General features: G+C 41.3%; 1 protein-coding gene across 1 annotated transcript in view; it reads left to right on the forward strand.

Annotated features, from left to right (window-relative positions):
* LOC125891449 (plexin-A1-like) overlaps nucleotides 1-27,827 on the forward strand; it is a 365,915-nt gene that overhangs the window by 280,598 nt on the left and 57,490 nt on the right. Inside the window, exons 14-19 of the mRNA XM_049580754.1 lie at nucleotides 3,664-3,815; nucleotides 4,956-5,076; nucleotides 6,122-6,258; nucleotides 10,834-11,001; nucleotides 19,872-19,965; nucleotides 22,123-22,359. Coding sequence (XP_049436711.1) covers nucleotides 3,664-3,815; nucleotides 4,956-5,076; nucleotides 6,122-6,258; nucleotides 10,834-11,001; nucleotides 19,872-19,965; nucleotides 22,123-22,359 — 909 coding nt within the window. The remainder of the gene's footprint in view (nucleotides 1-3,663; nucleotides 3,816-4,955; nucleotides 5,077-6,121; nucleotides 6,259-10,833; nucleotides 11,002-19,871; nucleotides 19,966-22,122; nucleotides 22,360-27,827) is intronic.

Consider the following 27,827-nt stretch of genomic DNA (forward strand, 5'->3'; position numbering starts at 1 on the left):
GAACACTGAAGGAGAGGATGGGGGATGAAGAGCGACACCTGTTTTCTGTTGAACAGTTAGGTGCTAGCAGTTAGCTTAGTTAGCTTGCTAAAGGATCGCCTTGTACATTGCAACAAACGTAGTGTTCTAGCAATAGTAGCTTGCAGTGAACAAGCAAGTAGTGTAAGGAGGAGGGGCCAACTTTGCATGTTGTGTTTACAAACAATAACTAACAATTCCTGCATAGTATACCTTTAACTACAGTTTACAATTCTAGTATACCCTTCATCTAAAATATTGTATGGGACCAGGTAACTCTATTACTGTGAAACATCACCAGTTAAATGAAATGTGCTCCTTTCAAAACTGTTCTAACATAAAGCACATGTAGGATATGCATTACTTATCCTAAGATGTTGTTCGTGGTGTAATAGTACTGCTACCCCTGCCCCCCACCCCTTCACCCCCCTCAGATGATGGTGGCAATCCCCTCCAGCAGCACACTTCTTTCTCTTCCTCTGTTGCCTTTCTGTCTGTCTGTAGCTCTGCCAGTGTTTATATCCCAGGGCTTGGTGGCTAGCTGATATTGTGTTTTGTGGTATCATGGCTTCATTCTTCCAAAAAAAACATCCGAAGCCCCATTTCCACACCCTGACATCTGTTGTCCATATCGTACCCTAGAGCTTGATGGCTACTCGCTCTGGTCAGTGTTTACCAGCTATTGTGCTTGTGGAACCAAAGTACTGAGGCTCTACTGGCGCCTGAGGTTCCAACGTGAGTCAGCTTCCAAAAAGCAGCCAGCGCTATCCCCGGCCAGACTGCTCTCGCTCTGTCTCCCTCTTGGTCTCTTAATTCAGTTTGCTACAGTTTCTGTGTGGTTTTATAGAATATTTGTAAGGTATTAGTTTCAAACCTCAACACTTTATACATTCAGGCATGATTATCAGACTATGATTATCAGATTTCTGTTCAAACTCTATCTCTTAAAACATGACTGATATTGCTTGTTGATCTGTCTCTGTGTATCTAAAGTAATGTCTGTCATAGCATGATGCTGCCAAAGGTAAAAGCTTCCAAAATGTGGTTTATCTGGCAGTCTGTCATTTTATTATTTGGTAGCTTACTGGCAAAATAAAGGTTTAGCTCATTTACAAGAATCATTTGGTGCTTGATATATTTAATTTAAAAAAAAAAGGATTAAGTATCCATGTGTATTTTTATGTGATTTTAGCATATTATATTCTGCTAGCAGTTTTTTTTTAGCAGAAATATGAGATTGTTAAAATCTCTCTCAAAACTACCACTGGAATTTGCCAAAGTTGTTCAAACTCTTCAAGTGGCTCTGTGCATAATTCAGAGCCTATGAGTTGTCTGGACTGGACTGGACTAGACTTTTTGCAGCTGAGCCGGCAGCTAGTCAGCTGACAGTGCTAACTCCATGAACAGGGCTGAACAACGGCAACAGTGTTGACAGAGCTAATAGTAATAACCAGAGGGGAACTATAGACTGTAGAAAATAATGGATGTAGCCACTGTGACATCACCCAGTTTGTGGACTCACATTTCAAGCCTCGAGTCTGGCATTTTGGCCGTCAACATCTCTCACAGATAGCCTGTCTTTCAAAGTGGCTATGCTTTTAATTATGAGTAACTTTAAGCCTTAATAATATTCACACTGGTGAGTTATATAAAAATTGACCCCACATACAGTTGTCACGAAGGAGGAATTCAGCTATACAGACCAAAACTATTTTTGGTACCTGGCTGTAAACATGTTTATTTCAGCTGTAGAGTTGGGCATTTTAACATGGAGGTATTTGGGGACTGACTCGCTTTTGGAGCCAGTCTCAAGTGGCCATTTGAGGAACTGCAGTTGTAGGCACTTTAATGTCGGTTTCATTTTTCAGCCCCAAAAGTTGCCATGTGGGAGGACCCTGAGGGTGGGCACTACATTTCTGCAAGGAAGCCATTCCAATATCAACAGTAGTCACTGTATGAGCACACTGCAAAACTGCAATGATGAGCTCGCCAATAGGTTACACATGGACTAAAATGCACACACGGCCAGACTGTCTTACCAAAACAAACTACATAGAAGCTCGGCTTACAGCACACACAGACAGAGCATTCTCTGCTCAGGATCCTATTACCCCACTATATATTTATATAGCAGATAGTGCTTTGCTATTAGCATTACATTAATGCTCTGAATGTCGCATACACAACCTTTAACTTTTTAAATCTTTAATTTTATTTACTGAGTTTCTTGCTACTAGCTTTCAGGCAGAGGTCATAATTTGTACATTTATATTTAAGCCTTTCAATTTTTATTATTTTCCTTTTTCATTTTTATTATCTACATTTTCTTTTATCATTTCCCATTGTCATTTTCAATTTAATCTCTTAAAATGCCAATTTATTTCTTTCTATTTATTTTCATTTTCCAATTTTCTGCTTTGATTTTCTCAATTTTCTTTTTAAAATATATTTCTGGGGAAAATGATCCATGAATGAATCCATATGTTTGGCAATGCAGTAGACTTAAGGTTGTTTATACAAACCCCAAACAATCTGGTTACCTTTTAATGGAAAAAGTCAATAAGTGTTGTTTTTACCTTCATCAGTGACTACAGATGAAGTGTCACTGAGCAAGGCATTTAACCTCTGGCTGCTGCAGTGGTGCTGTTTAGTAGCCTATAGTATAGCTTTTGGCTCTTGAAGAGTGGTGCAGGGAGGGTTTGGATCTCAGCTGACCTTCTCTGCATACAATTTTAGAGTTAGATCACATGTGACAACACAAACTGTTTATTCCCCAAACTAGTCCATGATGGTGAAATCACCATTTGTCAAGGTCTGCTGTTTGGTACTATTGTGGTTTAATAACACCACTATGCCTCCACACTGCTGGCGTCTGGGTTTGCATTTCCACACTGCACTGTCTGCTCAGCCAAGCACTGCAGGAGAACAGGGCAATAGACAGATTACACATAATTACCTCATGATGCTTGTTAGGGATTAGGTTTGGGTGTGCGTGTCCTTGCTGTAGTGTATGTGTGCGTGTTTGTGACAGCCACCGTCCATCAGTCACCATATTTGTTTTGTCACACCACACCTGTCCCCGTTACGCGCCATAATCTGGCTAGATAAATCACATTATGGTTCGGCGGTGCGACTGAGCGTTACACTGCCACAGCCCAGTCAACAGAGCCAAGCCAGCGTAATAAGTTTCAATTAAACCCTCAAGATGATGCCTTTGGTTAGTGCCTGTGTGGTTCTGTTATTTTGTCCTCTCTTTATCTCATTTTCAGTGTTTTTCAAAGTCAAGAGGGTGATTTTTCTTCATTAAAACTTAAACCACCTGATATGGCCCCATTCTGTATGGCGGGTGTATGCTTGTGTGAGTTGGTGACTATGTGTGTTGAGTCTTCTTATGCGTGTGTATGCCTGTGTCTTGGGGTCGTCCATGCTATGTTTGGGAACCATTTTCAGACTTAAAACTAGGTGAATGGGGACCGCATTTAATGTAAGTTTGTGTCCGTATATACAGCACATGTGTGAATATGATATGTCTCTTTTTCCTTCAACTTCACCTTGACATCTTCCTGCTCTTTTGTCTCTTTTCTTCTTCAATCTCCTTCTCCCCTCCATCCATCCATTCTGACCTCTGTCCTCTTCTTATTCCAGTTGTTCCCTGAGACGGGGCCTCGCCAAGGGGGAACTCGGGTGACCATCCTGGGGGAGAACCTGGGTCTGCAGTTCAGAGACATCCAGATGGGTGTCAGGCTGGGCAAGGTACCCTGTGTAGCTATTGAGGAGGAGTACGTGAGTGCAGAGAGGTAAGTTAAGGAACAGAGGACACACTGACGAGCATTCTCACACACAATGCTCAAACACACACACCCAGTTGCGCAGAAAGACATTCACAAAGTGTGAAAATGGCACCGAAACACAGATGAATGCACTGACAGACACAGGCGGCAGTCGTGTGTCTCAGAAACACACACACCCACAGATCTAAGGGCACACACACACCAAAGGCAACCGCACACAATACCTCTTTCGTCCCGACCAATCAAACGGCAAAAAACGTCAACCAGAGCACATCTTTGTGGAGGTGTCCATGCAGCCTCATTCAGCAGCTGTAAAGATAGTGATATTAGGTTTTTTTTTCTTTTCTTTTTTGCACGTCTGTAAATTCCATCCATTGTTCCTGTTCATTACTCCCTACACATGCTCTTTCCTTTATTTTTCTCATCCTGACATTTACTCCTCTGCAGGGTCCTACACGGCTGAGGAATTGGGTTCACACAGATCAAACAATCTCTCTGTAGTGCAGTTAGTCAGGAAATGATGCATGTTGAGATAGAGGGCATCTCTATTCAAATATTACACACACATCGGTTATTTAACACATTATTCCCGACATCCATGCAGCACTGCAAACATATCTATGATGTACTTTTTAATATTTCTCCTTGTTCCCAGTCAGTGTCTTCATGCTCCTGTATTATTTGTGTCACCACTCTTGAAACATGCATTCAGATCTGGTGGCGTTGTACGTTTCTGCAAACCACTTCATGCGTGGCTAGGTTTAGGCACAAAAACCACTTGGTTATGGTTAGAAAAGATATTGTTCTGCAGCTTGGCAGGCGTCTTGCTTGGGTGTCACACCTTGCACCATCCCCTCCACCTCCCAATGACAAAGCCAGCTTATATTCTACGTCACTTTCAAAACACTGATATGATACATCTGAAACATGGAAATGTAATGTATTTGGGTCTGCAGAAACATACAATACCAACATTTTCTTCTGCCGACTGGGCTGAGCTGTGAATGTGATGTAAGTTGAATAAATAAGCATTAGTTTAAAGCAGTATTTGATAGGATGTCATGTAAGTGTTAGACTACAATAACCTGGCCCTGACCTCTTTCTGTCTCTTTTTCTCTATCCATCCCTTCAACTCTCCACCCACAGAATAGTGTGTCTCCTGAATGACGCTACTGGCTACAGGGTCCAAGAAGCTCAGGTTGAGGTGTGTGTGAGAGACTGCGTCAACGACTACAGAGCCCTGTCGCCCAGGCCATTCACCTTTGTGGTAAGCATCATACCAGGGGTCAAAGGTTAAATTAAGTTGTTCTAGATGGACCATAGCTGTGTTTCAATTCAGGGGCTGCAGCCTTCGAAGGCTGCATTTGAAGACCGATTGTGTCACATCGGCTCGACCAAGGCTGTCTAATTTCGAAGGCTCCTTCAAATGCAGTCTTCTTTCCCAGAATTTGGAGGATGCAACAGATGAATCCTTCATGACCTAGCCTATCCCAAGATGAACTGCGAGCCGATGACAATTAGGTTTGGCTGATGAGGTCCTCAAAAGACATGACCGATGTAGCCCCTGAATTGAGACACAGCTCATGATGACTCAAAAAGACACTGCTCTGATAAAAAGTCTGAGGCGGCTTCAAAGAACAGTCAGCCTATGGCTCCCAAGAGTTCATTTCTAGTATTTTGTTTTAACCTTACAACAGATTAATATTCTTTCTTTTGGTCAGCTGCTATCAGTTTAAATGGAGGATCAGTGTGTCATTAGTTATTGGGTGCATAAACGCAATGTTAGCATGTCTGTGGCATCAGTTGGTGTTTAGACATGCAGGTGAGACCTCCGTGAAAAACAACCTTGTATTCTGTTATTTTTTATGGATTTTCTGTAATTTTTGCAGCTTTCAGTCAGTGCTTTGTTGGCAAGCCTTTTGAATGTTGCTTGTTTTACCTTAGTTGAGTTTGCCAAAATTGCTTATTAAAAAAAACACACATTTTATTTATTTTATAGACTTGTTTTTATGTCATTTACTTGATGCTTTTATTTGTATCTCCATTGTGTACTACATGATTGAATTCTTTTGTTTGAGGCATCTCAACACTGCTTTCTGTCATTTTAAAAATTACAAGAGTCGATTGAAATTACAGATCAAAACAAGGTGACATCATTGATTGAATTATAACTCAGCAGTGATATGTAATTGTTTTTTTACACTATTTACATGCAGATTCTGTTGTCCATGATGTTGTCTGAACTTTTGTTGTTAAAGTTCTGAGAATGATGCCTCTGTAATGCTGTGGATGTGTTTTTCTCTCTCCTCCAGACTCCATACTTCACCCGTATCCAGCCATCTCAGGGGCCCATCTCTGGGGGCACCCGGGTCACCATTGAGGGAAGCTACCTAAATGCAGGCAGCTACGTGTCTGTCAGCATAGGGCCGCAGCCCTGCTACTTCAAAAAGTAAGGAACCTTTTTTTTTTAACCAATCTAAATTAAATGTTAATCATCCCTGTGGGGAAATTGGAACATCACAACAGGGGAGAATAAAATTTAGATAAGAATAAGACAGAAAAAAGAGTACTTAAGATAGTAAAACAAATTCATAATTATGACTGAAGGTACTGTAGATAATATGGGCAATGAATAGATAAAGATAAATATGTGCATACATAAACATGCTCTGGTTAAAGATTTATGTGTGCATGGTGAAAAAATGTCTTTATCCTACAGATATTACATGCATATGTAAGCATGTAATCAGTGTGTCAGGTTAGGGTGTTGTGTGTTGGTGTGTGGGGGGGGGGATCATGCATGCTTGTGTTTAAATGTGTGTGCACGCTTGTTGCTTGCAGACACACTGTATCTCTTTGTCTGCACTTACACGTGCTTTCCCTAATCTAGTGCATGAAAAAATCCAAAGTATCACCACAGTTGCTCACTTGTCAAATGCATGGATTAGCCTCTCATAGCTAATCTCTATTGAAGCAACTGTATGCTAGCTTTGATGTCACAGCGCTTGTTCCTGTGCTGCAGCCTCCTCGCAGTAATCCAACAGATTCCACCTCACCACGACTGTTCGCTCAGCTCGATGCTGTCTTTATCTGTCACACCCAACTGTGTGACTGTGTTTGTGGCATCTTGTGAAGGTTGCTGGGCCATGTGTTCTTTGTGAATGGGGTTGCTATGGTTACAAGATGAGGGACTTGGGAGGGTGGATATTGTAAATTCTCTCTCTCTCACACACACACTCTATCCTTCTCCTTCTCTGTGTGACTACCATGGCATATAGAGGTACAATAGAATGTGCAACACTGCATTAAAGTGTACACACACACACACACACACACACAGGCACACACACAAATCGCTCCTGTGAAGTCATGGCCCAGAAAAGCAGCCACCACTCAACTGTGCTAAATACATATTAGATAGTGTAGCTACTGGGGACTGCAATTGAAAATGTTATTTTGCCTATGGGACATGCACGCATACACACGTGCGCGCGCGGCACACACACACACGCACACATGCACACACACACACACACACACACACACACACACACACACTCTTTCAATTCCTCCCCCAGTGTTTATGACTGGTGCCGTTGATCCTTGTCAGTGCACCAAACATAGCACGTAAAAACTTCATTAAACACAACTGCACGTGACTTATTTCTACATCCTTCTCGTCCTCCCTTCACTAAATGCAACACATTGCTTTTGATATAAAATAAATACTGTAGAGGAGGGGCAACACCATTCAGAATATAGTGTTATTGTTAGTTGTGAAGGTAAAAGCAATTACAGCCTATGTTATTCTACAGCTTTGGAATATTGTAATTCTTTATAATTATGATCCCTCCGCCCACTTTTTTTTCTTGCCATGTAACTCCTTCCACATTCATTCAAACATCAAAATCTTCGGCTCAATTGCGATTGGATTGCTTGTATTTTTCTCATCCATAACATTCATACTTATCAAAATATTCTGAGTTTTCAGGCCATTTTTCCTCATTCAGGTGGAGGAATGTTCAAACTTGACACAAATTAAAGTTTTTTCAAACATTTTCAACTCTTCTCTCCTCATTCACACATTCGCGTAAAAACTCCATTCAGACTTTAAAATGTTCCCCATCTTTCGTAAATTCTGGTTTGTATTCAACCTTCAAATCCCATTCAAACTTTTGGAAATATTCAGATTTGTTTGGAGCTTGGAAAAAATGCCCTTCTCAGGTTTTTTTTATTGGTGAGGACTCCACTGTGAGAGTGCAGAGAGCTTCTTGAACATTTCTCTTTAACTCGCTGTCACTTCTTCTTCTACATTTAAGCCAGCATTGCAGTGTAGAGTCAGCTTTTCAAAAACCTGGAAATATTCCACTATATTGGTATCATTCAACTTTTCAAAAAACCCTAAAATAGTCCACATCATTTATATATCAAAGGTAATGTTCAACATTTAAAGCCAGCATTGCAGTGTAGCACCAGCTATTCAGCATGGAGCATTCACACCCGCAGTTTCTTCAGATAACTGTTCTTGTTGTTCCATTCTTTATCCAGCAGAGTGCAAAGATTTTTTACATGTTACATACAGAAACTTTATAAGTCAGACATTTGTATTGTTTCTATATTAGATTTCAATATGAATACCTAAAAATAATACTTAATATTTTGATTCGCGTATCAGCTGTAAAGAGATGCAAATTTAAAGTCATCAGCAAACACTCATCTTTGAAAAATGGCAGATGCAGGAAACTGGAAACTCTAAGTATTAAGTCTGTATTACTCATCAAGTACAGAAGTGCAGGTAGAACATCTACATTATATTGGCTTGAAAGGTTAAGCTGAAAGGAAGAGGGAGCTACTGTTGTCCAACCTAAGCTGAACAAGCAGCAACCTCCTGCACCACCATATGGTTGATGTCACACTTCTTTTTCCTGTGCATTCAGCTGAAAAACCCCTTCTTTTTGGTCCCAGCCTTCTCCACCATCTCTTTTTATTTTGCTTTTCATGTTCAGCAGTGTTGTTTCTCTATCTGGGGTCTTCTTGCAAAACCAGCCTCTCCTCTTCTTTTTCAATGTCAAACAGAGCTCTTCCAGCTCCGTCTTCTTTTCCTCCAGCTGTTTGACTGTCACCTCCACATGTTTTTCTATTGTTTCCCAGGTCCATTCTTTCAGCGCCATGTCTTTTTTTTTAAACTTCTCTTCCAGTTCTTTCCGCTCGTTCTCCATCTGTTGTAATCTCATCTTCCATCTCTCTTCTGTATGAGCTCCTGTCTGGACCTCTCCTTCAGACCGCTGTATTTCTCCTGCATAGCTCATAGCTCTGTGACTTTTTGCGTCTCTTCGTCAGCTGTCTTGCCATGGATGCTAACTCCTGCAGGTTCATGTTCCTGACGGTTTCCACCTGCTTTGCCTGGAATTTCAGACTTTCTTTGAGTTGGAAGATTAGTATCTACTTCTGTTTGATCCTATGGTAGTTATGTTGGTTTCCAGCGGTCAGCTCCCTCTCCCTTGGAGAGAAGTGAGAAGCTCCTTCAGCCAGTTTATTTCCTGTTGGTCTTTGTGACCTTACTGGGAAATCTTCTACTTTTCAGCCTGTAATTTCAAATTTTGCGGCAACATGCTTTCTGTCTACTCTTTCAGGCAATCGATGTTCTGTGTAGCATTATTAGGGGCACCTTGAAGGGCATTTTGATGGCCCCCCTTTTTGTGTAATTTCTTCTACTCATTGTTACTCATTGGAGTTAAATTGTCTGTAGAAAGTGGTTGTCTGTAAAAGACTAGTTTTCTGTAGCAGACTTTTCTTTTGCGTAGAAACTTGTCTCTCTAGAAAGTCGTCTCTGTAGAAGCTTGGACTTGATTGTAATCCATGACACAGGTGTGTAGAGGTAATCAGTTTAACTGTTTGGGTTTGTGAGCTATATTACTTTATACTGTATGGACACATTGTTGTTTGTTTTTTTTAAAACCACATCTTGTAAGGCTGAGTGCTTTTAAATGTGCCCTTTAAATAAGCATTATTTTTTTTAATGTTGTATTGTCATCATTATTATTATTATTATTATTATTATTATTATTATTATTATTATTAGTTATTTTTAGAGAAGTTAGCCAGCTTAAAGATAAATGATACCTCTCCATGGTATTGTTTGCCTTCACCTGAGACGTGCCATGTTTTAAGTCCCCCACCCAGCCTAATTTGCACATTTAGATCCGATCACAGTGCAGTTAGTAATGAGATAAAGGGAACACTTAGATCATACACAGGTCACATGTTAATACCAGGTGTAAATGGGGCCACATACAGTGCAATGCACACACAATATACATTGCTGCTAATGGCTCACCCTGCTGCAATCAAAAGCTCCAACTGTGATGAGCCAGCGCTGATTGCTGTGATCCAGCAGTCCAGGAGAGTGGTCATTTTGCAGGCCTTGATTGTCTTGCTGGGATGGAGTGCATTGGTCACAAGTGGGATGAGGTAATGAAATTACCAGGTTACAATATGATTTTAAAGGAATGAGACTAATTGGCTTCCCAGGCTGGACACTGGTAATTACAAGCACAATGAGCAAGTCATTAAACATGTCAATGCTTCAGCTTGGACCTCAGTATTTAGGGAATGTCCTGGCACGAAAAAGTAATCATTGCCTCTTCATTATTATAATTCTGGTTTTGGAGTGATCAGACTCTGCTGGGCAGCTTTTTTTGTAGAGGGGCCCTCTCAGCTCTTCTTTCTGTTGACATGTGAATTGTTTCTCCAAAATCACTGTTATTCTCTCTGCAGTCTTGTACGCAGCTGTATCCTCAATTTATCTATTTATTAGAAAGTTCCTATGAGACAGCAGAACCTCTATATCTTTCAAATATCACTTCAAAACAGTTGTTTTTAGTTTGGATTTTAGCTTTACAGTATGCCTTAGGGCTTTGTGGAAATTTAGCATTTCCCTCAGCTGACACTAATGTCTGTCAGTCAAATGCATGTTGGGTATGGGATCACCTTTCTCTAACTTTTCTCCTTTCTGTTCATCCAGGAGGAATGCCCGTGAGATAGTGTGTGTTACACCAGCTGGATTAGCAGCGGGCAGTGCATCAGTCTTGGTGGACATTGACGACGCTGAACTCCGAAACCCTGAGGTCAAATTTAACTACACTGAAGATCCCACTGTCCTGAGGATTGAACCTGACTGGAGCATTGCCAGGTAAGCTGTTGTGTTGCTTCATCATTTACTGAGCTGAATTATGTAGTTTCATTCATTTCTTGCTTTCTAGACAAACTCAGTATTTTGTGTTTTGGCAACTACTGATTTACCAAATAACAGACTTTGGTTGAGAGTGAATAATTGACTAGTTCTATCAACAAATTGGTGTTGCTCCTAAAATGAATCCAAACAGTTTTGGAGAGTTCCTGAAAGGAGCTCAAGAAATGTGCTGGACCAAAATGTTACCTCCGACTGAAATATCTGGAGTTCTGGGTGGATAATCTGAAAGTCATGTGGATGAAAGAGGAAATCTGAGCTTGGACCTTGACTTTTACACTACATAAGGAAGCATTCTGGGCTGACTTAAATGCAAGATGAGAGCTCTGACAGCGAGGTTTGGATAGAGGTAATTTGAGGTTTCCTCTGGAGATTTTTCATCCAGCACAAGTAAGAACTTTTAGTGGAGGAAATCATTAGAGGCAGCTTGTGTGTTCCCAAAATTGGGAGTGTGAGCTTGTCAGATAATACAGCCCACTGATTGTTTGGATGTGATTGGTGATTGAAGAGGCAGGGAATACTGATCAGAGGATAGTCTGTGAAACTATAAAGTTCTGTGCCTGAACTAGTTCATCTCTCAGTTTGATACTCAGATTTTCTCAGCCGGTCATGCAGCACTGTATGTTCCCAGCTAAATAAATAAAGACTCCACAGCTCAGCATTGAACATGAGAGGAGCATCACTGGGGAGAACACACACGAGCAAAGACTTTCACATTAAAGTCAATTTTCTGGCACGGAGGGCAGACACACACACACACATTGGTCTATATAATGAAGACTTGGGTTACTTATGAAGAACTTAGTCCTCAACTCAGTGGCTTTTCTGAAGCCCCATTCGACCTGGTTTCTATTTGTCTTGGGTGATATAAATCTTGCCTTGACGAATAAATGATTTTAATCTTTCTGGGGCACATATGTGTTTGATATTCTTCCCACTACCTAGGTATTAATTACAGTCACAAATACCTACTGATTGGTACCATGGTGCCTGTTGGTCCTAGTTTAATTTGTCTGGAATTTTGGATCTTACAGTGTTTCTCTACTAGCCCTGTTCCATACACATGTGGTGGCTTGGCTTGACTTAGTTATACTCAGTGTGTCAGCCCAGGGTGGCAGGGAATTGCATCACAACACAACAGGGCAACCTGCTTGAAGGTGTGTCTTTCACCGTTGACGTGCTTGTCCTGAGTCCATGGCATTTAAAAGTGGTGCCCTCTTTAGCGCTGGGTACTACTGCACTGTGCAACCAGCCCTTTCTCATCCCCAGGTCATCAAACACCAATGCTTTGTCACACCCCTCGGCGTGTCACATAGGTACAAGGGTGCTCTGTGCATTACTATATCACTTTGAGATGCCAAAGGGTGTGACAAAGTGTTGGTATTTGAAAACCTGGGAATGAGAATGGGTTGGTGCAATGGTTGTTGGTTTGACTCAGCGCAGCCAAAACTGCCTATTGAAAAGCCCTATAAGAGCTAGATGTTGGCTGGTGATGAAGGTCAAGATTCTCCAGCAGAATGTTGTTGCCCACCTGTCTGAATACGCCTACGCGATATCCCAGAACACCTGCTGTATGCTTGTCTTTTCTATATTTTCTCTTTCATTCTGCATTTCTTTCATTCCCTGTCTTCCTAATTTGTTTCAAGATATTGACACAGGCAGCTATCCTGCCCTGTTTCCCCTCATTTTACCTCCTTCCCTCCTGCTCCTTTCTTCCTTCTCTGTGTTGCTTTCTTCCCTGCGGTGACTCATCAGTAGATGGTGGCAGATAGATGCAGAGCTTGTTAGAGAAGAGTGTTGATGAATCCTGCCCTGCCCCTCCTGCCCAGTAGGACTGTCCGAAAAGCAGCTGAGGCCCAATCACTGCACAGGACACCCACCGTGAGGGTGTTTTTGTGTGTGTGTGTGTGTGTGTGTGTGTGTGTGTGTGTGTGTGTGTGTGTGTGTCAGTGTGGCGCTCAAAACTAGGGTTCTACTTCAGGAAGCTCACTCAGGGGTGATGATCCCACCTTAAAAACGACAAATGCATGCACCCACACACACACACACACACACACACACCCCACTGATTCCCAGAGTCCCTGATGTTTTGGCCCTAGATCCCTCCTCCATCTGGCTGAGAAAACCACAGAACAACACACACACCTCACAAACAGTGACTAAACTGTGTGTGTTGCTTCCAGCTAGCGGGAGCTTTAATGTAGCGGATGCGTTTCAACCACTGCCCTCTGTCACGGTGTCACATGTTGGCTCAGGTAGAAAGTATAACGAACCAGTGAGATGTGCGATCATATTGGTTCATATCTGCCTCATTGTCTGCCTTTGTGCTAATACATGTGCGCCTGCGGAGCATTATCATTGTGCTTGGTTGATGATAGCAAGAATGGATGAAAGACAGTGAGAAGAGCAAAGGGGGGAGAAAGAGTGCATTATCATTGTGCTTGGCTGATGATACTCCATTTAGGAAGAAGACAGAGCACTTCAAAAATAAATCAATGAAGAGTGCTCATCTGGGACACCAAGGAAAGATATTTGGGCAGCAGCAGAGGTTAGAAAAGCAATTTTGGACCTAAATATTCAAATCTCCTCTCAAACTGGCTGGATAAATAAAGCACATTAGTGTGGAGCTTGCCACTCCTTCAGCAAGTACTGCCAGGGTGCCTCTAAGCAAGGCACTGAATATCCCTATTACCCCAGAGCAGCTGCGTATTTGTAACCATTAGAAAAGTGGTTGCAATGATAGTATCCAGGTCTAAATATAGGTGTTCAGGCAACAGGTAGGCAGCTCTCACAATATCCTAAAAATGCAAACGGATATAAACTACGCATTTATTTAATTTATTTATTTACAAGCAAACCAGGAAGTAGCAAATTTCATCCAGACATCCTCACAAACTGGAGGCTTGGTAACGTAGGGACTACTGGCAGGGATAGTCGGTAAACTACTTTAGTTAGAGAGCTAACGACTGACATGCTAGCAGGCCGGGAACATGCTACCTCTAGTACGTCACAATAGGGACAGTATTGGTACTTAGTGCAAAAAATATGTTTAACTTACATCTGTATAACGCGGTGGTGTTTACTGCATCCAGCTCAGGCTCCTTGTTGTCCCCAGCTGCAATTTCAAAAGTTAAGAAGTTTGGCGAAGATGGCAACCATGAGAAGTGAGAAGTGTCATGTATGTTTTATTTGTAAGCCACTTTTGTTATTTATATTTGAATTTGGCAATGCCAAATATGATATTTTACAGTCAGTGAAGGAGAGATTAGAATGAAGAAAGGGTGGGAAAATGGAAAACAGGTAGAGTAGTAAAACAGAAAGTGAGGACAGACATGGCAAGAGAAATAAGGGGAGCAGACAGAAATACTAACAACAGTAGTTGGATTTCCCCAGCTATCCCTGAGAGTTTATCCTGATTGTCTTGTTGTCTGTTCCCTGAAGCATGTACCTGAGCTAAAGAGACTCACTTAGACAAAGAGAGGAGCAACGGGGACAGAGGGACTCAGCACAAATATACATCAAGCTGAGGAGGAGAGGGGAGGAGGAGAAAGGAGGCAGAGGACAGGCAGTATTAGAAGAAGTGCAGTCTGCCTAGTCCCATGATGCATTTGTGGCAAGTGACATAAACATTATTAAAAATCAGTTCATTTGAATGTGGCCTCAGCTCCATTGCTCCTTTGTTAATCAGCCGCCTTCATCTCTCTTATCAAAAGCACAGGAATATAATGCTACTATATGAGCAAACGCAGTTTACAGATACACACACAGGTATTGAAGCATTGCTTATGCAACAATATGTTTTAAAAGCCCTGATTAATATGGTGCTTTGTAGTATATCTCACAATCATAAGAGGTTCAGCTATATTTATATATATTTAGCTCTCATGGCAACAGTTCAAACTAATAGATGCAGAATCCAGGAGTATATCCCCTTGCTGTGATACATCAGGAAACTAATTTGCATTCACAGTGGAATGCAGGAGATTAAAAAAAAATCATTTTGTTGTTCAGTTTCAATGGAAGTTGTACAATATTGCAACTTAAACTTCTTAACATTAATTAGACTCTGCTCAACAAAACAGACTTGATTTGCACAAAATTAATTTCACCACATCATGGCAGAGTTTCATGGCACTCAGCCATAGTGAATTGAAGTGTCTCATTTCCAGTTGCTTAAGCTGAATTTGGCTCTTGAAGATTACAGTGTTGAAGTAGAAATGACAAGAATACGGTATCATATGATGTGGAAAAATATGTTTAAGTAGAAGCAGAGAAATTCTGCTACACCTGCGTCAGCTGTCAAAGTACCAGTCAGAAACCTAATATCCCCCATAACAGGTATAATCACATCTTACACATGATGCTGTTATCCAAAGAATTGTAGGATGAATGGGACCAAACGCCTTAGCCAGTAATGGGCAACCTGTCAAAGGAGAAAAAAAGTCTAGCTGAGAAGAATAGCCAGACTTGGATCCTTTTGTCTACTAACAATGCCAGAGATGGTACGTCTACCTTTATCATTTACTCTCTGTCCCTACCTGTCATTTGCCGTTATTGTAAGTCTCCCTGGATTAGAGTGAGAGATGAATGTCTAGCGTGAGCCAGCCAGTCTCTTGATCCAAGATATTAAGAGGCTCTGTCTCTTCTTCGTTTCACCATATCACTTACTCTGCTGATGGTGCTTTTACACTAAGTCAGTCTGGATAAGTGTCAGATTAATGTCCACAATAAAAAGACACCTGCATTTTGCAGAAATCAATGGTAGCACATGGTAACCCACCAAGGAATGTGCCTTGTTATTATGCTTCTGTGGTGGAGGGTTGGAGAGGGTGCTCCCTGAGCTGCAAGCCAAGCCAGGGACAAAGGCCTATCCAATGCCTCGGTGAGTGTCATCATGCTATAACATAACTTTTTTGTCACCGTGTCTGCCTGTATGACCTTTATAATGACATACAGGAATGTAGCCTGGATCAGTTATCTGATCTTGCCAGGTTAATAAAACTTTGCATGATTTAGCAACAACTCAAACAAGTCCTACCTTCCTTGTCTTAGAGGTACATGTTGCCCCATCTTAAGCTGAACTGGTGTAGAGACAGACATGGTCGTCAGCTCCAGCCATCGCATTTTAATCCTACAATTTTGAAGCAGTGGGCTATTGGTGGAGTTCCACTCACCAAGGGATACTTTATGTGGCATCACTTTCACATTGAGGTAATACAGGCAGACTTGCAGGGCTGCTCAACAGCATCCAAGGTACCATGAATCCTCAAAGAATGGGTGTAAAGGGAAAAGAATAGGGTGAGCATTTGATAGGGCCAGCTAGCGTAGATAGTTCGGGGACTCTACAGTGTAGAGGTCTGCAACGTTGATTGGTGAGGATAAATCAAATGTCTGTTTTTCAGATGTTTGAAATTATACTTTGTGCTAAAGCTCTGCAATATTCAAAAACAGCAAGTGGTGAGTCAGTCTACAGAGCAGAGACTTAGTTAAATAGTCATGGCAGTGACAATGGGCCATTTCCAACCTTGGCAGTATCCCCCAGCGGAGAGAGGGCACCTCTGTAGATACCCAAGCAACAGAGAAAGTAAATCTCAGAAACACTTCAAGGTGTAGATAGTTGAGGCAGCGGTCAGGGGAGCTCTCTGAGCACAGAATAAGATGCATTACACCCCACATCCAGCCCGCAAGATGCCTATAGAGATATCACAACCGTGGGTGTTGGCCATGAGTGTTTGATCTTCACCAAGGCCCAAAATACCCATAGAGTGCCCACTGCGTGTTTGCGAAAATGCTTTAGTGTCCAATGTGCAGTAAGGGAGCTGCATATTGTTTATGACTTTTTCAAGATACACGGTTTTGTCTCAGCCTTTTATTTCAGACAGCAGTGTGAGAGACTTCAGTATATCCCCCTCCAGGCAGTGAGAAACCTGCAGAAAGACAGGCAATAGGGATTCTTACATTATATCTCTCAGAGGCACAGATAGCCCAGGCAGCAGTGAAGGTCTCCTAGCAGAAAACAGAGCAGGGTACTCAGAGGTTGAAACTGCCAATGTAAAACAAGGTAGGCACCAAAAAGTTAAGACATCTCTCATGAAAACCTCATAAATCCAATTTAAGTGTTGCAGTGAAAAGGAAAGACAAACTCCATTGTCTTTGCAAGAGGCAAGAGTCCTCCTATAATAAAGATAATAAATAAAGATTTTATTTTTCCTGTGTACTTTGTGAACCTTAGGCAGCACTAGTAGTCTTGCATTGTGAGGGGTTATCAAAGGAAACAAGTCCACTAATCATTTTGGGTTGGACCGGCATGGGATGTCACTGAAAGGTACCTAAACTTTTCCCAAAACTTGGATCACAAACTCTAAAAACAGTCGGCAAGTTTACTGGTGGAACCAATCAGCATTTGTTTGAAATGTACACACACTTGGAGAAAAGAATTAAATCTTATAAAAATCGATCCAACCACATAGACATTGTTAGACCAAGAGGTTGCCAGTCTGCCTTCACACACTACTCACCACCAAAATGAAGCTCAGGGCTTCAGTCAAGTTCTAGCATTGTTATTTACTGGATTCAGTCCAGTGACCTTCACCGGCTCAAAGCAAACACATATTTACTGTGGAGAGTTGTGATTAAAGTATGTACAGTATCTCTGTGGATCTTTACCCTTCACTCAAATTCTCTCTCTGCCTCTTACTCTCCCTTTGTCCTTTTTTTTCTTTAACTTTCACTCATACATACGCTCTCTCGTGTCCTCATTCTCTCTTTTTTTTCTCTGTAAACTCCATTATAAGGGGTTCATCCCTAAGCCCTACCTCATGCCCGGGGCACTCCACCATATACTTGGAGTCAAACTTTCTTTTTAATAATAACCTTAAAAAAAATGTTTCCTGGGTTTCTTTTAAAGGAACAGTTCACCCCCCAAATCAAAAATGTATATTTTTTGTGAGCAGCTTTATGTAAGAACTGTTTTCTTTCTACTGAACTACACCCATCAACTGTATTACTGCACAGACGGAAACGTGCATCCACTTATGGACAAAAGGCTCGTGATTGTGACAGCGTGAGATGTAAATGTTAATGCCGTCCACCTTGGCTGACCTGTAACGTAAGCTAGCTCAGTGGTGCTAGCTGAGCTAGCAGTAGATGCACACCAGTGCTGGCTGCTAGTCTTTCAAACAGGGGAAGCTCACTTTAAGGTTACATCATGAAATTTATCATATTGTAGCAAGGCAGTAACTTGTAAAAGGAAAATGTAATTGAACCACACTTATGCCATAGAACCACAGTGAAACACATCTCAAAGATTTTCAGATGGGTTTCACGGTGAACATGAACTATATCGCTTATGGAAATAAGGAACTCCGGACGGCACTCTGTCAGAAGACTCCACTTGCAAATATCCGCATGGGACTGAGCTCGAAATGCAACGATCCCGGTGTGTATTTCCAAAGGGCTGTCAATCACAAAGGGGTTCAGCCTTTTAGACACTTCCTCCAATCATCATGCATACACCGAGTGTCCTCTCCCGCCTACCACTCCATTAGGTCCCAGGGAAGCTGAGCCTCCCTTGAAGTGACGATTTTGTCGCATTTATCCAATGACTGTCTCGCTTTGCTGCGTGAAAAAAACCTGCTCACCGCTGTCTCATAGGAATGCTTGCAGGCTCTGTGTCCACCATGCTGACACGAGAATGTATGACAGGGAGGTCGTGTTTGAAAACTGGTGATAAACAGCTGGTTTTGAACATCATAGTTATGATGTTGATTGCATCCTAGTGCACATTTAATGCAATGTAAATTCTTATTTTAATGTAAATTCAGTAGTGCATATTTGACCGTTTCTTCTATGCAAATTTAGGGGAAGATCAGCCTCCCTTGTTGTCTCAGAGCAATCGCCCATGATGCACACGTCTTCTGACACAGTGTGCGTGTGTAAAAAGAAAATAGTTCCTACATGAAACTGCTTACAACAAGGTCTGGGATTATCTTGATTAACTCCAATCTTTTTTTTTTTTTTTTTAGATATTTTTTGGGGCTGTTTTAGCCTTTAATGTATAGGACAGACAAGCGTGAGGGGGGGAGAGAGTGACATGCATCAAAGGGCCACAGGCTGGGGTCAAACCCTTGCCGCTGCGGCAACAGCCTTGCACATGGGGCGCCTGCTCTACCACTAAGCCACCGGCGCCCTGATTAACCCTAATCTAACCACTGGCGTCACTCAGAGCATGCACCTCAGGATGTGAATCCCCGTCTCTGCAGAGCTTTGTGTGTCCACCATAAATGTAGCGCTTCATTCACTTGGAAAAAACGTTGCCTGTTAACAAAATCTAGGCAGCAATTTTGTTTGACCCCACTATGTAACTGGGAAAACCACGAGTAGTATATAAATGCAATTTATGGAAGACAGGATTTATTGAGCAAATGTTATGCTGGCTGAAAATTGTGACTTGTCTCAGCATGTTATTTACAGTTAAGTGTTACTGTAAGCACGATATTGTATGTTTCTACCATATTACAGCTTAATGGTCTTTATTTATTGTTGTAAATATATGTTGCTTTCTGCCACCATGCTGTTCTGGTAAAGCAGAAAAAGCCAGTTTCTCAGCTGTTTTTCTTTGGAAACATTTGTCATATCACTCCCTGCAGGTGCACACTGCAGTCATGTCCATTCTGCACAACAGTTGGCTGCTGCCAATCACAAATACCACTGAATCAGGCAGAGATTTGTTTTCCCCTGAGAAGTTCTTGTCTACCTACTGGACATTTGTTCTCCTCTTACTCTCTTCTTCTCCCCTCTCTTCATCCCAACAGTGGTGGAACTTTGCTGACAGTGAGCGGGACCAACCTTGCTACCATCCGAGAACCAAAGATCCGGGCCAAGTATGGGCAGGCAGAATCCTTTCATGTGAGTATTAATGAGAATGACACACACACCACATAAACACACTCACACACAGACGCAGTAAAAGTACACAGACTAACAAACAGGTTCAGCAGTGTGGAGACACATACCAGTATACATTATATACAGTATACATTATTCATCTTTACACATACAGTACATATATTAAGTGACAAATATATTCAGACATACCCCTCTGCATACACAGGAACGTTTGCAGACTACTATGTCTGTAGTGGCGCAGAAGGTGGTAGACAGTCTGTCTCTGAGTGTTGCTGGCGTCTGCTTTCTCTACAGCTACAGCTTCAGACATCTAACGCTACCTCAGGCCACACAGCTTTTCAAATGTCACCGCACCACATGAGTGTTTGTGTCACAAAAAGAAAGAGACAACATGAGAAAGACTGTGTGTGAGAGTGAAAGTGAGAGAGAATGTTTCAGGGAACGGTGACGAAAAAGAAAAGAAAAAAAAATCTGAAGTCCCATTTAAAGAGTTGAAGGGTTTCATCAATTCTATAGATTCACAAAGCATTTTAGTGATTGTCACTTTGAGTTGAAGCTCTTTAGTTATCGAGGTTAAGAACCGAACTTCAAACAATACCGATGCACTTCAACCTGCGCATAAAGCTGCCGCTTATTGAGGCAAACAGCCTACATGACGCATCCCACACAGCCCTTTATCAAAGTGATACTTTGCACTTAAAGGACCATGCTGATGTTTTTTAATGTTGTCGCCCATTTACTACAAATCATGAATACTGAAATGACAGCCATTTCCCAAAGCATACAATGGTGTTTTACATTTTTCAATATATTTTTCCACCCTTCCAGACAGCCTTTTTTATTCGTTTCATTACTGCATGACAGCCAACCTGCAGAGACTTGCTTGAGATCCATCACAATGAACATCATGTCTGTGTTCGTTTTTTGTTAAAGTGGCATTGCTATTGTGTTGCAGTGCAATTGAATGAGTGGATTAATTTGAAATCTCTGTGGTGTGTTCAGAGAAGGACTTGCCTTGATAAAGTTGCACCTTCACAAGTAAGGTTATCAGAAAAAGTAAAACACGACGGCAAATGATAATCAACTTATTTAATATTTACATTTTACTCTGTGTTGACATGGGTGTACAACAACGTGTTTCTTGCCACATGTTGGGGTTAAAGGGGAACGTCAGAATTTTCCAACCTGGACCCTATTTTTCCATGTTTTTGTGTCTGAGTGACAAATGTAAACAGCAGTCTTTAACTTTAGTCCAGTATTGATTGAGGCTGCTACAGCCAGCATTGACAAAACATGCTGCAATGTAACCACCATTTACAAAGTGCTTGTTTTTGCAACGAACAGGCTCTGATTATTACTCTAAGTGTCTTACATTATGGAAGGATCCCTACAGATGTCGACCTATTTTTCAAAGAGCGAGATCATTTTTGTGAAACCAGAAACAGCCTCGAAATTGCTCTCACCAAACCCACCAGACTCTATTTGAATGAACAGCAATTTTAGCATGTACAGAGCCAGAACATTTTCACATGTAACTGTGTTAGTTAAGGATTTTTTTCAACCAGACCAGAGTTGGTGATTGTTGGAACAATGGACAGACAAACCAAGACGTTAGTCTTATTTTGGTTTTGTGGACTTTAAATGAAGTGGGTTGTAAATATAAATTAAAGCAAATATGGCTATGACATCGTGTATTCATGTATTCTCCAAAGCAATGATGTAAAATATTCTCAGGTACAAGCAAAGGCACACAGCACATTGCCCATTATTAACAGTTAATCATAAATTTGCAGTCAATTTACATTTCCAATAGGTACAACAGCATCACATTTTCACAGGGCACTGACTTACAAAAAGGATGGATTATTATACCCAACGGATCTACTTTGAAATACAATTATAGTCTGCAGGTTATTCTCAGTATTATAAAAAGAGGCTGTGTTACATGTTTTTAAGACATTCTCTTGTAAATGGAGCAGTAACTAGATAATAATGGAAAGCAGTGTGTTTAGATTTGTGTCAGTGTGCCTACAGGATAGTTTTGTGCAAAGATGACTAAAGCAATTGTCTTTTTCCCTTCTCATCTTTAGTAGATTTGCCCAGTGACTGAAAACATAAGCCATAAACTCTTTCTTGTTTCCTCTCTCTTGTTTTCAGAACTGCACGGTGTATAATAACTCAGTCATGGTGTGCCTGGCTCCATCTGTGGCAGATTCAGAGCTGGGTTTTTCCGAGACCGGCACAGGCCCGGATGAGATTGGGTTCTACATGGACAACGTGAACGCTCTGGTGGTGGTCAATGAGTCATTCAGCTACTACCCTGACCCTGTGTTTGAACCATTGAGTCCCTCTGGGATACTGGAGCTCAAGCCCACATCTCCACTTATTCTCAAGGTCAGAAAGGCAGAAGTGTGTTTTCTTTTTTGTTTGTTTCATTTTATTCATTTATGTATTTATTTTTGAGATTTATGTGCTGGCATGTACATTTCACATTTTTTCGATCAGTGCTCTGATCTGAGGTTGTTACCTCACAAACAGCACTGGCTAGTACCACTACTGCAACACAACTTGTCAGGTACTTGTTCAAAGCTGAAAAGACTCAAGTGGACTCCTTTCAGACAGCTCATGCAGTAAGCATAGGGCGATTGACACCTACAAAAACGGCCACATTTACTTGGTGTGAGAAAATGAAAGGTTGTTAAAAGGTAGACGGTTCCTTGTGTTGCCTTTGGATCATCTTGAAATGTAAAAACAAGAATTCAGATGAGATGGATTATCCCTGTGTTTTGTTCTATTGCTGAATTAATATCACACTACATTGCATTTGTTGACTGATATGTTATGGAATGATGGCTAGTTCTTTGGAGCATCCCTTTAACTTTTTCCACCATCAAGTCAACCTCTTGCATAGCCCCCGTAGTCATTTTTGCAATAACTGATTCTTCCTCGCCACCTCGGATTCTTGCCTTCTCATTTACGGCTGGTGATCAGCAATTTTGACAACTGTTGCTAGGAGATTTTATCAGCTGTAGCAAGCAAGTTATTGAAGGAATACTTCATAACATTTGTATCTCAATTACTTACTGTGCCTCTATGGTGAACAGAGAATCCAAAAAAGTGAACATTTTTTATGAATTCAAGTAATTAGGTTTTGCACTGCAGAACAACAAAACAATATCAAAACATTTGTTAACAGACTCTTACAAAACTTGTGCAGTGTAATCCAAGTCTTATTTATCTAGTTGTATGCTCAGCGCTACCTGAAATCATGCATTTTCGCTAAAACCTTAGCTGAGGCACATGACTTGTCCGTGCACACGACTGTTTTTACTGTTGTTAATCACAGGCCCTAATTACTTTGATCCATGAAGGATGTTCACCTTTCTGGATTCTCCATTCACCATTGAGGCATGTGCAAAAAATACTTTACAAAAATTCTTTACAAATTCAAGCTAACACACGGTAAGTAGTTACACAAATGGTCATTGTGTGTTCTAAGTATTCCTTTAAACTAACATGAACGCAGCACTCAGCCAGATTAAACCTCATAAAGTGTGTCTTCTTTTAGTTTATGCATGCACAGGCACACAGACATCAATAACAAGCAAGTTCTCATCAGCAATGACACAGGACTCACATACTGTACAAGAGTAGCATACAAAAAAAACTGCCTCTGAAATGTAACTAATCACTAGTAACCTATATTCAGTATCAGAGAGCAACCATATCCTGAATTATGGCACAGCAACTATGTTTTTGTCTTGTGATCAGTTAGCAACAATAAAACACACAGGTCAATTCAGTATGAAGCCAAACATAAATGTACACTGATTTACCAATCTGTAGATCTAGGCTACTTTTCGATGACTTCCATCCGTCAGTCTTTCTTGGTGAAAACATCAGTTACGGCATTGTACAACATGTCCTTACGGGCAGAATAGTGATACACTGACTTCTAGCTTTTCTTCTTTTCTTGTACTAGTGCATTTAAAAACACTTTTCTGTCCCTTTACTAGATGTAGCGTGGTTAGGGCTGAGGTGATTCTCCCTCTCACTATGATTTTCTTTTTGCTTTGTAAATCCAATTTCGCAAAATTGTTCATTTCAGAGACGTTCAGGGCTGCCATAAAAACACTGATACTAACATACAGCAGCTACAATGAGCTCTGACATAGTGACGTCCAAATCCAACTGTGCACATTTCCAGTGTGGAATCCTGATTCTACATACCATATATAACACATGGCATTTCTGGCATATTTATGTGAAAAGGCACAGAGAAGAGTTGTGCTTCCTTGACGTTAATGTTGAGGGATCTAACAGTGCATGCTTGTTTGACTTGCATTCACAGTGAACGGGGATTAAAAGCACTGCCTTTCTCCCGATTATTTTCATACTTGATGATGCACAACTGCCACATCTCTCATTGTAACCTCTAAACTATTGAATTAACTCACAAATGAAAGCTAGAAATCACAAGAATAAACAGTAATATTTCAAATAAAAGTTTATCTCATGAAATATTGGTTTAAAAAATGTGATTTACAAGCCAGGCGGGGTAGCCACTGCCTAGCTTGTCTACCCGATGGCGGGTCCATTCCAGCATTAAGTTAACAGCTGCTTCCGACTGTGTTGCAGGGAAATCTTTGTGTAGAAGATGTACATTAAAAAAACAGCGTTGGTCTTGTGTAGCAGTGTAGAGCTAGACCATTGCAATATTTATATTGTGGTAAAGCTCAGAGTATTATTTTGTTCTTACATAACTGTACTTGGCTGCTGAGCTTACACGCTTGTTTATGTTTTTGATCAGTTTCATCAACATTAGAGGAGAAAGGGCTTTTAGGATGAGGACTAATCGATGTGTTTGGCAAACTCAACACTATCTTTGGTAACGCTGGCTGTGTAAGCTTCCCCAAATCCAATAAGTGAGGCAGAGCCGCTGACATTACCCTTCACTCCAGTGTCTAAGACTGGCTTCCACACAGTGAAGAAACACTACACAGTGGAGCAACACCACAGGCTAGTTTGTTGGTGGTGTCTTTTTGGCCTGTAGGTAGTAAGCTAGTTAGCTATACACATAAACACATCACAGATACAGAGTGTGTGTGTATGTGTGTGTGTGTGTGTGTGTGTGTGTGTGTGTGTGTGTGTGTGTGTGTGTGTGTGCACTTGTACATACATACTAAATATTTTATTCAAACCTAGGTTTTAGGTAGTGGTGGGTAGATGTTTTTCTCCCAAGGTTTTTCTACTTTCAGTTTCGACTAGTTCGATCTCAAACATATTGAACTTATCTTGTATTAATAATGGCAAAGTACGCCAACACATGCATAAAACACACACTCACTGGCATTTTTATTCTCACACGAAGTGGGGGAAAAAAAGCTCTCAAATGTGTTTACAAGGTCTCTTGGAGGGGGTGTAAAAAAAAATCTCTCAAATTTATAATTGAAAGCTGAAAGCAAAAAGTCCACACCTTTCAAGGCCACTTTCTTTCCTTCAGTAACTAACAGCAACTTCTTTGACTGACGTCCTCCTCTGCAGCCTCGAGCCCTCTTAAATAACAGTCTTTTCAATTTGTGTAATTAATTTCTAGTGCTGGAAGGGCCAGTGTGGAAGCACACAGGCCCACGGTCCAGGAGATTTGGATTATATTGGTTTTCATTTTCATTAACAGTGATTGGACATAAGTATATGAAATTAATTGGCAATTCCTGAGTCGTGTGTATGTGTCGTTGTGTTATCTCACTGAGCTCACCTGAAATATTTAGTCAAAGAGTTATTGGAGAGGAATTAGAGTGGCTGTTGGAGGGAATATATATATGTGCTATTACTAATGTGAAATTAACTGAAACAACCAGTGGATCAGTGTCTGCAAATAACTTGAGGGGGTGAAAATACAATTTCTAACTGCTGACACGATGTCATATGTGCAGTGTATGTAGTGTAGAACACTTTGCACAATAAAGGAACAATATAATATTCATTTCTTTTAGATCAGTGTCGCATTGATGTCCTACATTTGCATTGAATTCAGTGCTTTTATCCTCTGCTAGAATTTGCCTTGACTATCTCTTGTGTTATCACAGAGAGTGTGTTACGCTGTTTATTCCCATGAAGAGATTGAAAGCAGCATAACCGTCATAATTTATTTCTTAAATGATAATTTATTAGCAAAGAGCCTCTCAGTAATTGCCAAATCTCCTGCTTGGCTTGTTGGTGGAACTGCCTACCCATTGGAAGCACTGATGAGATGGACAAAAATGCAATTTGGCGGGGTGGGGATGTGGGGGTTGCATTTCTCAGAGATGCGTGCACTGCGCTCGCCACGCAATTAATTTCTCATCTGAAGTGTCGGGTGTGTTTTCACTGCAAAAGAGAAAGAAAAGAAAAAACATTTATCTGGTCTTGGGTGTTTCGTGAGTGCTTTCCTGTGTGTGTTTGTGTGTTTTTGAGAACGTGTCCCCGCATGATGCTTGTTGCCTGTAGTGTGTATGTGTGGCAACAGCTCCATGTGTGGCTTCAGCTTGAGTGCATGTGTTGCTTGAACTCTGCGTGTGTGTGGCGAGAAGTCTGTGTGTGAGTTTGCGAGATGGAATGGGATGCATGTTTACAGGGTTGCAGAGCGGGGCTGGGTGGCGGCCCGCAGAGACGATGGGATTGGAAAACGGAGTCTGTCTCTGCGTCCCACTGCTAAGCCAGCGGGAGACACGGCAGCTATCTCCTCTCTCTCTCTGTCTCTCCGTCTAGCCAGCTCACTCACCAGCTCTGTTTTCTGCTCATTCCCATTTTCTTTCTCACTTCAGAGTATATTCCTTTCATCTTTTTCTACCTCTCTCATAATCTTTTCTCCGTTCTCTCCACTCGTCGCGCCCGCTCTCCCGATGTTTTCTTGCCACGTTCTCTGTCTTGTTTTCTTTGTATTCATCTTTCCCCCTGTTGCTTTTTGTTTTCTTGCTATTGCTTGAGTTCCCTCTTTTCACACCGCTAACTGCCTCCCCTCCATCACAGACAATGTGTGTGTCAAATTGGAACTAGTGGACTTGATATTGAAATGAAAAGCTGGAACACAAATTGACAAATGTTAGAATTTACACACCTCGGGTACAGACTTTATGTGTGGAATTCAGTTTAGTGGACAGATGACAAAAGACTGTTGGTGGGGGAGAGTTGGTGTGCCTCCGAACTGCCGCTATGTATTATATACAGCATGCATTATACACTTTTCTAACTTCCTCTTCGCCCTGTTTTATTTTTATTTTCCAGTTGATTTATCAGAATTGTTTTAAAACAGAATACTTGATCTGAAAACCCACAATTCATACACCGAACAACAATCAAATGAAGAAGAACAGAGTATCAGCAATCCTACAGTTGCAAACAATTCAAGCTTGCAAAGGACAAAAGAAACATTTGTTATTTAAATGGTAAGTCTTGTGATATTAACCTCAGCAAAGGAGGTGTTTGGTCTTACCACCCTGGCTTCATTTTCCTTCTCCAGAGGTTGCTGCTTGAATCCTGGTGACACCTTTTGTTGCAGGAACTACCACAGAAGCCTGTTTGAGTATTCTGGCAGGTGTTCATATGTCTGTTTGTCTATGGACAGATTTTTGTCAAAATGACAGTGTTACAACTGTGCAAGAAGCAGTAATGAAACTCTACAGGTGTGTAGGTGAGATCACAATAAAGACTGAACTCCAAGACAGGTGTGGTCCATGCAGTTGCACTAAGTAAGGGGGTATGAGGTAAGGAAGGGGCCATTGACCCCTGTTTAAGCCCCTGGCCCACATTTGTTTAAGTTGCGGTTTGCTGTATTCTGGCTGGAGTGACCTCATGACAGGGTGGTCTCTAGTGTCTGGTTT

Source organism: Epinephelus fuscoguttatus, linkage group LG7, assembly GCF_011397635.1.
Source record: "Epinephelus fuscoguttatus linkage group LG7, E.fuscoguttatus.final_Chr_v1".
NCBI lineage: Eukaryota > Metazoa > Chordata > Actinopteri > Perciformes > Serranidae > Epinephelus > Epinephelus fuscoguttatus.